The 13,367-nt window shown below is 38.2% G+C and overlaps 1 protein-coding gene across 1 annotated transcript in view; it reads left to right on the plus strand.

Moving 5' to 3' along the window:
- KCNH8 (potassium voltage-gated channel subfamily H member 8) overlaps positions 1–13,367 on the plus strand; it is a 384,197-nt gene that overhangs the window by 155,631 nt on the left and 215,199 nt on the right. The window contains exon 3 of the mRNA XM_089911194.1: positions 1,175–1,306. Coding sequence (XP_089767320.1) covers positions 1,175–1,306 — 132 coding nt within the window. The remainder of the gene's footprint in view (positions 1–1,174; positions 1,307–13,367) is intronic.

A 13,367-nucleotide genomic window follows, 5' to 3' on the forward strand; every position in this document is an offset into this window, starting at 1 on the left:
TCTGAGTATCACTTTTAAGAATATGTTCTTGGGCTTCCCTGGTGGCGCAGTAGTTGAGAGTCCGCCTACCGATGCAGGGGACACGGGTTCGTGCCCCGGTCCGGGAAGATGCCACATGCCGCGGAGCGGCTGGGCCCGTGAGCCATGGCCGCTGAGCCTGCGCGTCCGGAGCCTGTGCTCCTCAACGGGAGAGGCCACAACAGTGAGAGGCCCGCGTACCGCAAAAAAAAAAAAAAAGAATATGTTCTTGAAATAAAACATAGACCCTGAAAAATACACACGAGTACAGAGTTTGATGACTTTCAAAACCTGAATACTCGTATGCAATCAACATAAAGGTCATGAAAGATATGGACCAGCATCGCAAAACACCCTGACCCGTGTCCCCCCTAATCACAATCTCCCAAAGGTAACCACTAACCTGACCTCTTAAACCCTAGATTTGTTTTGCCTATGTCCGTACTTCATTTAAATGGATTCTACTCCTCTGGGTCTGGTTATTTTTGCTTAACATTATGTTAGTGATATTCATCCATTCCCCTGTCGATTATTATATATCACTCATTCACATTACCATATAATGTATTGTGATAATATATCTTGATACTGCCAAACAGTTTTTAATGTATATGTACTAACTGGCAACGAGTCAGTAATGTAGGAGGGTTCAAATTACTTTGCATCATCCTTCCCAAAACTTGGTATTTTCCATCTTTTTTTCTTTTAGCCATTCTGGTGCACAAGCATTGATTTTTAAATGGACTAAATAAACCTCTAGCAAACTCATATCAAACAAAAGTCTTTATTTAGGAACCAGTGTGTGCTTTGGGCGGGAAGGGGCAGAGTTTCATCAAGTGGAATGCTTCAACATCAATACATTCAAAGAAGAAATACAAATTTGAATGACATAAGCAGAAAGGTCTCAGCACAGACTAGTGGTTTTGTTTAAAATACTCCCTTATTTTCAGAGAAAGCACTTCATTTGGGAATGAAGAGATATGCATTAGAGGCTAGGCGTTTATGGAGTCTGAAAACTGACATTTTTAAGATTTTGCGGGAGACTCATGGGATAGAAGAAAACAGTAAGGACTTTATTAACTATACCACAAATGATGTGATTTTCATAGAAAAAACACAAGGCAGTGGTTGATTTGTATTTTTATTACCGTTGCAGGGTCTCCATTTTGGTGCCTATTGGATATTGTCCCTATAAAGAATGAGAAAGGAGATGTGGTCCTTTTTCTGGCCTCATTCAAAGATATAACAGATACAAAAGTGAAGATCACTCCAGAAGATAAAAAAGAAGGTTTGTACTGTTTTCAGAAAACATTGACAGATGGAGTAACATTTTGAAATTGTTTATTCAAATACTCTGGTAGGAAAAAAAAATGTGTTTTTAATAACAGCAACAGATAAATATTCATAACTCTTAGCAGTCAGTATTTGGTGCCTATCCCCAAATCACAGAGACTCACATGAATTTGCGTTTTCCTCTTTGTAATAAAAACTCACTTGATAGGAACGAGAAGTTTATACTCCTGTTCGAGGAGAATGAGGATAGGAAAACAACTTATCAGAATACACAGATTCACACCACCTTGTTTTATCAGGGAAGAATATACATTGATAGCAATGAGTGAAGTTAAAATGATGTGATTGAAAATACTGCTCTCAGTTTCATCTAATGTGCAGTAGTTCAGAACTTAGAAGCGCAAGATTTCATTTTATACCCAAAATCCAGAGCTCAAGTTTAGTGCTTGTTAGCGTGGAACGTTGCAAATGCGTACCTGTATTTTGCAATAATAATTTGTTTTAAGACACAGACAAGCTCTTCAATGATCTTTAAAGTATTCTAAGACTTTATATTGCTTACTTTATAGCTTGTGTCTGTAGTTTATGAGGAAACACCCTGCATTCATGTAAGCAGACAAAAAGTAACACTGAAAAAATTGCCCATATTATTTCATTTAAACAAAAGTAGGATTAGATATTTTGGTGACCAGAGAAAAGGCAATTGTCATTGTAGGGACTTCCTGTATATTAAGTTCTTTATAAGAACCAGCTCTTTGATGTTTCAACAGCTATATCTTTTTAAAACTGTGTGTGAGTGTTTTAAATACATTATGTTTTGAAATGACAACACAAATTGAGAACTATTTGGTGACCCTGGCCAACTTCTATCATACTTGGATATTAGAGCACGTGTAATATCTGTCCAGTGAGAGAAAAGTGTGGAAATCGGTGTGCGTGGTTTTGGTTTTGTTTTTACTGTTTTCTTTGCTGTTATAGGAAAAGAAAAGGTAAGTATGAACTGTATTTACTCAGAACACTTCTTATACCAAATGTAGGTTTTTTCCATACCAACAACCAGTTCTTCAACTCTCTGGACTCCAACTGGGTGTCCTATAATTTAATTCAGGTCACACTAACTACCTGGATTTAGTGTCAGAGTGCACAGGTATAAGGGCCCACCCTAACTGCCGATGCCGGTCACAAGTACGGGGTGCCCGGGGCCCACACACTTCTGTCCAGCTTGGCTACAGTGTCGGGAATTTCACAACCCTCCCCATCCTTTTTAGATTTGATAATTTGCTAGAACAGCTCACTGAACGCAGAGGAACACTTCTGTTATTGTAAAGGCTCTAACTCTGGAACAGCCATAGGGAAGAGATGCCTAGGGCAGGTATAGGGAAGAGGGCCTGGGGCTGCTGTGGTTTTCCTGGGCGTGCCACCCTCCCAGCACCTGGATGTGTTCATCAGCTCTCCTCCTTAGGTGTTGTGTAGGAGTTTTCATGGAGGCTTCATTACGTAGGCAAGATTGATTACATCACTGGCCATCAGTGATCAACTCATTCTTTAGTCCCTCTCCCCTCCCCAGAAGGTCAGGGAGTGGGGCTATAAGTTCTGGCCCTCTAATCTTGCCCTGGTCTTTCTGGCAATGTGTTGCCCTGCCGAAGTAATCTAGGGCACCCTCCCCTTCCCCACCACCAAATATTTATTAGCACATAAAAGACACTCATCCCTCCAGAGATTCCAAGGGTTATAGGGTTGTGTGCCAGCAACAGGCACAAAGACCAAGTACATTTTTTATTATGCCACCATAAGGATTATTTGAATAACATTATATTTATGTATTAAATATATATGTGTATATATTATGTATACTCATATGCATAGATAGATACATAAAACTACCCTTAGAAAGAAATATGGCTTTTTTTTTTTTTTTTTTTTTTTGCTTCAAAGCGGGCAGTTTAATCAACCTGACTTGCTTTGAACATGAAGATTATAACTAATGGTTTTATATAATTTAGGTCATCATCTTTGTCTTGTGTTTCTGGTGTCTGTAGATAGGGGTGAAATCTCCCTTTTGGAGGACTGCAATGGATAAATGGAGTAAAAATATACTTATTCATTTGGGGTTTGAAAGAGCTCAGTACAAACACTCCTTTTCCCCACCCAAGTTCTGAGCCAACTGAGAAAGAAATAAGAGTAAGGCAGATGGGAGACCAACACATCACCTTTATTTCTGAAGAAACCGATAACAGAGAATGTGGCATATTATCAACAGCAAATGGGCTTCCTCTCAGTGAGCCCAGATTTAGGCAAAGTTACCTCCCAGTTGGAGCTATACTAGAGACAGAGCTCCCTCTGGTATAACTTAAAGCTTGGAGGACCGGAGCAGAACAGGTGCTTCCCAAAGGCAGCTGCTCCCTAAAGAGAGGAAAGAGCAAGGGCCACGCCATATATGCCAAACTCAATCATATTAAGTTCCTCCTCTTCCCCTGGGAAGGATTGAATAAAGGAGCAGTACAGAGGCCAGGTGTGTTAACACTAGCAGAGCTGCTTTCCCAGGAAAGCTTGCACCTGCCTTTTGGGGGTGAAGGGCACACATTTGAATACCCTATGGAACCAGTAGCAATTATTGTAATCCAAGGTTCCATCATAAAAAAGAGTTTTACATTTCTATTTAAATAAATATATTAAACTATGCTTAATAATAGTCCCATTTTGTTTAGAGAACATGTAAAATATGAAGACTATCTCCTGCAAGGTTTAAAGAAAGAAAAACAAAAAGCACTTTTAACATTAATTGTGTAAGGCAGAATATGTTTTAGAAATTTTGAAATATTTGATAGTAAGTCTCTAAATCTTTTTATAGCTTTATGACTTTGTTGCTCAAATGATTATTATTTCATATGAAATTAAGTGTTATTTCTAATATATATTGAACACTCAAGAATATTTTCTTTTCTGTTGCTAAGTTATAAATGTCCCACAAAACTATGTAGTATTTTAGTAGAGGCAAAGTAACTATTGTAAGCTAGCATAGTTATAAAATGATCATAAAATACATATATATATTTCCCTCTTTTTTTAACCTGCTCTTAGTAGGGCAAAAATACCTTAAAATTCACCAGTTGATGCCATGTCTTGCAGGAAAGGCACACCTTAGTGTATGGTATTTTTAGAACTTCAAGATGTGTTTGAAAACTCTTAAAATGTCTCTGTATGATTGGAGCAGTATTGTATCTCAGCACTAGAAAACTCAAGGTGAGCATGTAGCCTGATGTGACCCGATATCAGATGTCATACGAATGTATCTCTGAAGATCATCTGAGTTGTAGAAATACGGTTTGTGTTAATTAAATTAATTCCCTACCAAGGCTAATATGATGGACTTTGCTTAAGAGATATAAATTGTACTTCTTTAAAAAAAAATGCTTTAATCAGTAACGTCTACATTGTTCTGGGGTTTATTTGAAAGGAGGAAAATTTGAAAGGAGGAAAATCATATTTTATAGAAAAAACTAGCAAGGTATGGGATACAATGAACAGCATTGATGGAAGATTGGCATAAAATGCAAAGTACGGTTTGGACACTCAGTTTTCAGCTGCTGATCTGGGATGTTTGTGTGTGTGTGTGTGTGTGTGTGTGTGTGTGTGTGATAGAGAGAGAGAGACTTCAGCAGAAATCTGGTGATTTTAAGCACCTTTTATATTCCTTCCATTTTTTGACACATATTTCCTTTCCATTCTAAAAATCGTGTGTAAACCAATAACTTCTATATGTATGTCTAGCATTACTGAGTTAATTTAACATGAGACCCTATTTACCTCTTTCCCTATAGAAATGTCAGTAAGAAATATATTAATTTAATTGTGGATTAATAATGAATTAAGCAACTCAATCAATATTCATTGAGCACCCATTCTGCCTTCCATATTGAATGATTGTTTGGGTACAGTATGCTTTGTTTGAATCATCTAAATCTTAGCTTAAACCCTGGTTCCACATGTGTTGGCTGTTAGCCCTTAGACAAGCTGCTTAGCCTTTCGGAGACTAAGTTTCTTCACCTATAAAAAGGGGTAATCATACACGTCTACACTTACTTTAGGTATATAAGAGATAATATCTGCAAATCACGTAGCACAGAATACACCCAAGAAGAAAAGAGTTGTGGTCATTGTTATATTCTACATGTTTTATAAAAATAGCTAGCTGTTATTAAGTCTCTGCTTCATACTGATGACTACTTCATTTGCTTCTCGTTATAACCCTATGAAATAGGAATTATTCCTATTCCTATTTACCAATGAATTTTAAGTAACTTGACAAAGTCAACATAGTGAAAAATGGTAGGACTAGGGTTGACGCTTGTACAGACTCCAGAGTGTACATTCCTTCTATTGGTGTTTTTTTTTTCTCCAAAAGCTCATGATGTAATAAAGGAAATGGATCCAGTATTTGCAGTATACTATGTTCAGTGACAGTAGAGTGGCAGAAATGGTAAATTCTTCCCAGACAAGGTAAAATGATAGCGTGGGGCCAGCAAGAATTGGAGCAGAGTCAAGGAGAACTTCACAGGGAAAATAATATTGAAACAAAACTTGAAGGATGTGAGGAGTTTGATAAACTGAAAGGAAGGGAAGTTAATTTCAGGAGATGAAATAACAAATAGCTGACCTTTGTTCAGCAGTAGTTTCTAAAAGTCAGGGTTTTGAATTTCAACTCTAGATAGGCAGGCATGGCTTAAAACTTAAAGATTTTATTATGTCTTTCTAAGGAGCTTAGATGGTGTGAGGATAGAGTTCAGAGTCATGACCGGTAGACCTTGACAGTAGAGATGAGGGAAAGGAAAGAGTTGATGAATTCCAAGTTTCTGGTTTGGGGACTGTTCTGGACTCACTGAAGCCCTAACCCCCAGGACCTCAGAATGTGACTGCATTTTGATATAGGGCCTTTGCAGAGGTAATTAAGGTAAAGTGAGACCATTAGGGTAGAACTTAATCCGATCCAACTGGTGTCCTTAGAAGGAGGTTTGGTCACAGAGAGACTGATACCAGGGCGCTCGTGCACAGAGGAAAGCCCACGTGAAGAGAAGCAAGAGAGCAGAACTTCCTTTCTTAATTAAACAGATCTGCTCTTAGCTCAGGTAAGCAGGTTTTAAGTTCCAATTGCTTAAGAATCAGCTTTTGACGCTCCTCACAATTCACTTTCTAACTACACACATACCACCTTCTAAACCTTCTTGAAGTCTCTGGACAAGCCAAACTGGTCTGTTCACGCTCAGCTAGTAAAACTCACACTCTCTCTATACGCTGGTCCTCAAACTTCCCCTCACCTGGAACATCTTTGTCACCCCCGCTTACCATGAAAATCCCACATCTTTTCTTTATAGTCATCTTGCCTGAACCCCCTTAGGTCATAGTGAGGGTCCTTCCCTTAGACTGATCTGTGCCTCGCTGCTGGCCTAACACTTCTGACTTGTTTTTCCCACAACAGTGAGGGCCTTAAACTTGGCATCCTGCTCCAGCTGCCTTTCACTTTCCTCCAGTACTTTACACATAACAGACACGGAGTACAAACTTGCTGATTAATTAATGTTACGAAAGGACCTTTACCTATGTGAGGGCACAGCTTCTTTTAAAAGTTTCTTTTCCTCAGTTGCATGTGTCTCAATTTCCTAAACTTTTTTCACATGCTAATTTGGTTTTCTGCTCAGTTGAGTAGAATATGTGCCTTGTTTATTGCTTGTAGGGTGTCCCAGATTTGGCTTGAAATGACGGTTGACACTGGGTTATTCATGATGTGCCAACAACATTATAAGTTGCCTCAAAACTGGGGGATTTTGATGACCATTTCTAAAAAGTGGACACTTCAAATTTGCCTTGAGAATTTAGGGGTTGATGTGTGAAGGTCTCCACATTATCTTCAGTGATAATACAGATCAGGAGTCAAATGCAGTGGCGTTTCTTGGTAGTCTGGCTTTTGGTGGGCAGAGCTGGTTGTCACGATTAAGGACACTGGCAAAAGCTTTAGAGTGCTCCTGTCTTTTCCTATTGCTAAGTGGCTTCGGAAGAAATAATAATAATGAATAGCTGCACTCAACAATTAGATATGAATTGCATTTAGGTACAAGAACCAGAAAACCTAACTAATGTGAGCTTAACTAAATAAGGGCTTATTTTTCTCGTATCTCGAAGAGTCTGGAGCTGAGAAGCCCATACTTGGAACAGCGAAGCAGCAAGACTGGGGACCCTGGGGCTCTCTTTCTCTTCTGCTGTGCTGTCCTATTGTGTTGTTTGCCATCCTTATACTTGTCATTTCATGGCAGGATGATGCCTGCTGCAGAGTGCCTTTCATTTACTGATTCTTTGCTCTAAGCCAGACAGATTACGCAAGGATCCCACGATGTGGAGCAATGAGACTTAGAGAGAGTACGGGAGCTGCCCAAAACCTCAGTGCTGTGAAAAGCTGGAGACAGGATGGAAGCCCAGGCCTCTCTGGTCTCAGATCTCTGATCCTCCCGTTATGCCCTGGGGCATCCTGTGAGACAGATGAGAGAAGATTAGAAATGAGGTGGACACAGGGTTGGGCTTGTCTCAGTTCCTCCCCAAAGTCCCACACATGATTGTCAGTTCTTTTTACCATGCTCATTTTTTTTTTATTAAAAGAAATTATTTTAACTGAAGTATAGTTTATTTACAATGTTGTGTTAGTTTCAGGTGTACAGCACAGTGAATCAGTTATATGTATATACATATATATATGTGTATATCTATCCTTTTTCACATTCTTTTCCATTATAGTTTATTAAAAGATACTGAATATAGTTCCCTGTGCTATACAGTAGGTCCTTGAGGTTTATGTATTTTATGTATAGTAGTGCATGTATGTTAATCCCAAACTCCTAATTTATCCCTCCCCGCTTTCACCTTAGGTAACCATAAGTTTGTTTTCTATGTCTGTGAATCTATTTCTGTTTTGCAAATGCATTCATTTGTATCATTTTTTAGATTCCACGTATAAATGATATTCTGTGATATTTGTCTTTCTCTGTCTGACTTACTTCACTTAGTATGATAATCTCTAGGTCCATCCACCTTGCTGCAAATAGCATTATTTCATTCTTTTTTATGGCTGCATAGTATTTCATTGTGTATATGTACCACATCTTCTTTATCCATTCATCTGTCGATGGACATTTAGGTTGCTCCCATGTCCTGGCTATTGTGAATAGTCCTGCTGTGAACATTGGGGTGCATGTATCTTGTCAAATTAGAGTTTTAATCTTTTCCAGATATATGCCCAAGGGTTTTACCATTCTCATTTCTTATTCAAAGTCCTTACTATCCCAAGTGTATGAGGACCTGACACATTAGCATCACCTGGGAGCTCATTAAAAATGCAGAATCTCAGGCCCCACATCAGACCTGAATCAGAATCTGCATTCTGACAAGATCCTGTGCCATTCACAGGCACATCCAAGTTGGAGAAGCTTCATGCCGTACACATTCCTTAGAAAGGTTCTCCTGACCATCCAGTCTGAAGGGCCCATCTCCAGCCACTCTATCCCATCACCTTGTTCACTGTAGGCATAGCCTGTACGGCTATATGAAACACATTTTTCAAAAGTTAGTTTATATCGTAATTGCTCTCCACTCCATTAAAATGTAAGCTTCATCTGGAAACAGGCTCTTCTTCTCTTGTTCAAGATCGTATCCCCAACCCAGAGTGTCTAACACTTAGTAAATACTCAATAAATGTTTGATTGATGGGTGGATGAATAAATGAATGCATAAATGAAGTCCAATTTAGGAGACTATTCACAGATAGAGAAAAACATAGCATTCTTGCATTTCCAAAATAATCGTATCATAATTATCAAAGCTACACATTCTGATGAATATATTTAGTTTAAGTCAAAGACCATGGGATGTGTATTTATCAAAGCCTGCTCCAAGCCTCTCGAAACGGGTTCTTACTCCTAGTGTGATTCTATTCACTTCAAATAGAATCTCTGCCGCTGGTGAATTTTATGTTCTTGTTGCCTCTTCTGTTTGTCCTCCAGTTTCTGAGACTCTCAATTTGGTCAGATTTTTGAAGATAGTGGAAGTCGCTTCTCAAAAATACATAGAAACATGTTCTCTGTAAAAACAGACATTAAGCCACTGATCAGATATTAAGTCTAAGATGATTTTGACATATTTTGAATATTTTAATTTTCAATGGGGAGCATAGTAATAATGTTCCTTTCCCCTGCTGAAATATCCTGCCTGATATTTTTTTTCTTTGCATAATGAAGAAACACAGGCCCCAATCTTAATAAAGAGCCGTTGTCTGATGAAAGAACTGTTGTAAAAGTTGATACTTTTTCTGAGGAGATAGATTTCTGCCTTCAGGAGATCTAGACCAACTTTTTGTCAAATATGTGATGAAACTGGGAATTAAGAGCTCAGGTAGATCCTCAAAGTGATTGAAGAATTTTAATCACATACGTAACATATTACCTATATTTTTTAAAGCTGTGGGTTGTTTTTTACATATTCACCAATACTCTTCTTTCCTAGACTCTTCTAAAGGCAAATAGTGTAAGCCAGAGTTCATAAACTAATTTGCCTTTGGACACCATGGGATAACGTGATGAATGAAATGCTGTGATAGACCATGGTGGGAACCTAGGCATAACACACATGGTATGCTTCACTACGTCATTCTATTTTAAAGAAAAATTTTAAATATTCTGCAGCCAATCGAAATATACCTTGTGGGCTGAATTTGTTCTATTGGTCAGTAGTTTATGCCCCTTGGATGAAATTATCAAACGAATTTCTTATCAGTCATATTTTTATAAAAGGTATTTCTAGTTTTATAACTTTGGGGATGGAGACATATTTTTTAACCCTTTTTTGGTGAATTTAACATTTAAAAACGTTTTGCAGTTGAAAAGTCAATTAATTGAAACACCAGACAAATATGTATTAAGAGGATTAGTAAGTTCAGGTTGAGAGTTTAAAAAGCTGTATAAGTTGACTTCCTGGTTGGATATACATTCTTAGTGAGGTCTCCATGTCTGGCAGAATTCACTAGACATTGGTATTAGGGAATGTTCCCAAGTCCAGGATTATAGCTATCATGCTGCTGTTAGGAATGATGGTAGCATCACTTGGGAGAGGCTGGAAACCGTGGACCAAAAGGTTTGCAGGTACCTGAGTCTCAGGCTTCAGCATCTTGTGGAGAGACATACTTGGGACTGTGGATATATGCTTCAGCGGGTGGTGGGGGAGTGCTTTCCCTCTTTGCTTTTCTTTTTATATTGATTAGTGTGTTAATGGCTTTGCAAGTGGGAGAAAGACTATTTGGTGCTGAGAGCTTAGGTGCCAGCTACTTAGAGAAGTGCTGAGAAACACTGGGTGCCCTGAAGAGGAGAGATTGGGTGCCCAGTTTCAAGGGAGTTTGAGTTTAGTTTCTGCCCCTCACATCAGTGAAAATAAGCTTTCCATCCCATCTAGCTTGTTTTTATACAGGAAGACTTTTCAGGAACCACCATCAAGCAATCCTGTTTATCTTTACAGTGGGTCTCCCTCAAATTCCATGAGGCTTTTAAAGTATTTGTTTGACACGTTATATGGGGAATGATTTGACTCCTAGACAGCACAGAAGTTTCACTGGATAAATGTCTCCTGAAATGTTTGGATAATTGCTCAGTCTCTTAAAATTATATGGTAACCAGTTTCATTTGATCTACTTTAAAAATACATCTTTCAGTTCCTGAGGAAAATGTATACACACATAATTTGGCAACTGCTCCTCAATGTGGAGAATGAAATTTTTGCCTGTGTATTGGCATTTCATAGCAGACATTCATATTAACGGTGTTTATGCAAGATGAGATGAACATCTATTAACTAGAAAGCTGCTAAAATGACATTACATTGAGGAGAAGCTCTGGAGGGTATAAATGGTGCTTAGGGGCACATTGGATTGTGCCCTTTTTTTCCATATGTTCCTTTCCCCTTCTCAACTATGATCTCTGTGAAGGCAGAGGCTGTGTCTGATTCACTTTTGAGCCCCAGAATGAAAGCTAGGGTGTAACACATGGAAAACGGAACTGATTGGCATTGAGAGGTGCAGTCTTGTGGCTACTTGGAATCTGTCTAGAATGATTTTTTTTTCCCCAAAACTTGAGGAGAACACAGAAAGGGTTTTTGAGCTGAGGAACGCCAGTGATAACCTGAGATTTAGGAGTGTGTCGTGACTGTTAGGGTATGAGAGATCATAAGGGATGGGATGAAATAAAGTGGCAAAAAGCGTAGAGATGGTAAAAGTATTGAAAATAGCAACTTCTACTAACTGTAAAATAAAGAAAATTAGTGATTCTTTTATAAAAATTAGAAATGGGATATACCAAGTATATAGACACAGAATATATTATTCATTAATACAACCTTAGTGCAAAAATGGGTAAATAAGCCTATTCGAGGAAATATGAAAGCAAGCATGGTATAGTACAGGATGATATAGACACTGAGAGGGTTGATCTCTCAAGAAAGTGGTTTACAATAACGTGATCACTAAGAAGTGTACTCAGGAGTGTTGAAAAGAAGCTGAGATACCCAGGATAGAAGGGAAGGATAAGGCAGAACCCTGAGTCACATTGGAGCATAGTATTAAGAAGTAGCCATCAGAATGGCTAAGAGTCATAATTTTGTTTGATTTTTCAAGTACATGATCTCTGACCTGTTTAGGGTGCCTTAGGTATGAGCTGAAAGAAGTAATTAAGTGATCGACCCAAAATGCAACTCCAGATATATTTCATCTTGCAATAGAATTTCAGCGAAACCTAAAAGATAGATTGATGAGATTCAAATGAACAAATTATTTAATAACTTATTTACGTACATTGCAACAGAACTGCAGAAAATCAAGCCATACCATTGACTGATGACTTCTTGAGTTGATAGTCTAGCTTTGTGTTGAAAAGAGGGATTGATTAGCTAAATTAAAGTTACAGTAAAAATTATCTGAATAGAACTTCAGGTTCTATTATCAGTTCTATTATCTGAATAGAACTTCAGGTAAGCCCAAAACCTTGATCTATTGAGGGTAGGGTGCCCTGGAAAGTTGGCTTTTAATTCTCTAGTCTAACTGCAAAGATCTTAGGAATATGGTGGTTACCAGTGAATAGGAAGGGACTAGAGGGTATCTAAAAATTCATACATAACGAAAAAACAGGAAAATGGTGAAGGTAGGTTCCCAAAGGCCTGATGATACCCTCTCTTTAGACAGATGGTCTTATTGGCAGCAGTGGGACGATATGAGAACTTGAAAGCCAAGAGTACTTATCAAACTGCATGCATGCTGCTGGCTGGCCATTTCACGCTGTGTAGCCATGTCTAGATTTATAGATGACAGCTTTATCCATTACCTACATTAAAGGATTGCATGTCTTTTGTTGGTGTCTGGTGGTGTCTTTCCATAGTGACTATCACACTTGTGCAATCACGCATCATCGTTGGAGTCAAAAGATACACTATTAATTTGTGAGGAAAAAATAGTGGTGAAAAAGAACTCGAGTGAATCTGATCATCTAGACAAGCATGGCAAATAAGAGTTACTATATGACCAAATGTCATGTGATTGGTAATAGCTACCCAGAATTTTATGTTGAAAAGCTTTTTGAAGTGGCATCTTGTCACCTCAAATGGGCAACTATAATCAATTATCGACCTCTTCCAAGGTCACAGTGAATAGACTAGAAGGTAATAGTCACAAGCAAGCCAGGTATTTGCCATACATTCTGTTGAGGAAGGCATTAGCATTTTTATAACAAGTAGAAAATTGGAGACCTCAACCCTCTCTTGTAGGGTTAAATCACTGATATGAAATAGTCTTTCATATATTTTTGAAATGAAAATAATTCATCCGTTGTGGTTTGTTGTTGAGTTCTCAACCATCTATTGTTATAAAGAAATCAATTGTAAGATTAAGAAGCATATAATGAGCTAGAGGTGCAGAGGAGAGATCCTAATACAGAATATCTAAAATTGCTGCATAAAATAAAAAATTTTATAATATGGCT

Source organism: Delphinapterus leucas, chromosome 4, assembly GCF_059928025.1.
Source record: "Delphinapterus leucas isolate spDelLeu-1000000601 "Yukka" chromosome 4, BTC_Dleu_Yukka2, whole genome shotgun sequence".
Taxonomy (NCBI): Eukaryota; Metazoa; Chordata; class Mammalia; order Artiodactyla; family Monodontidae; genus Delphinapterus; species Delphinapterus leucas.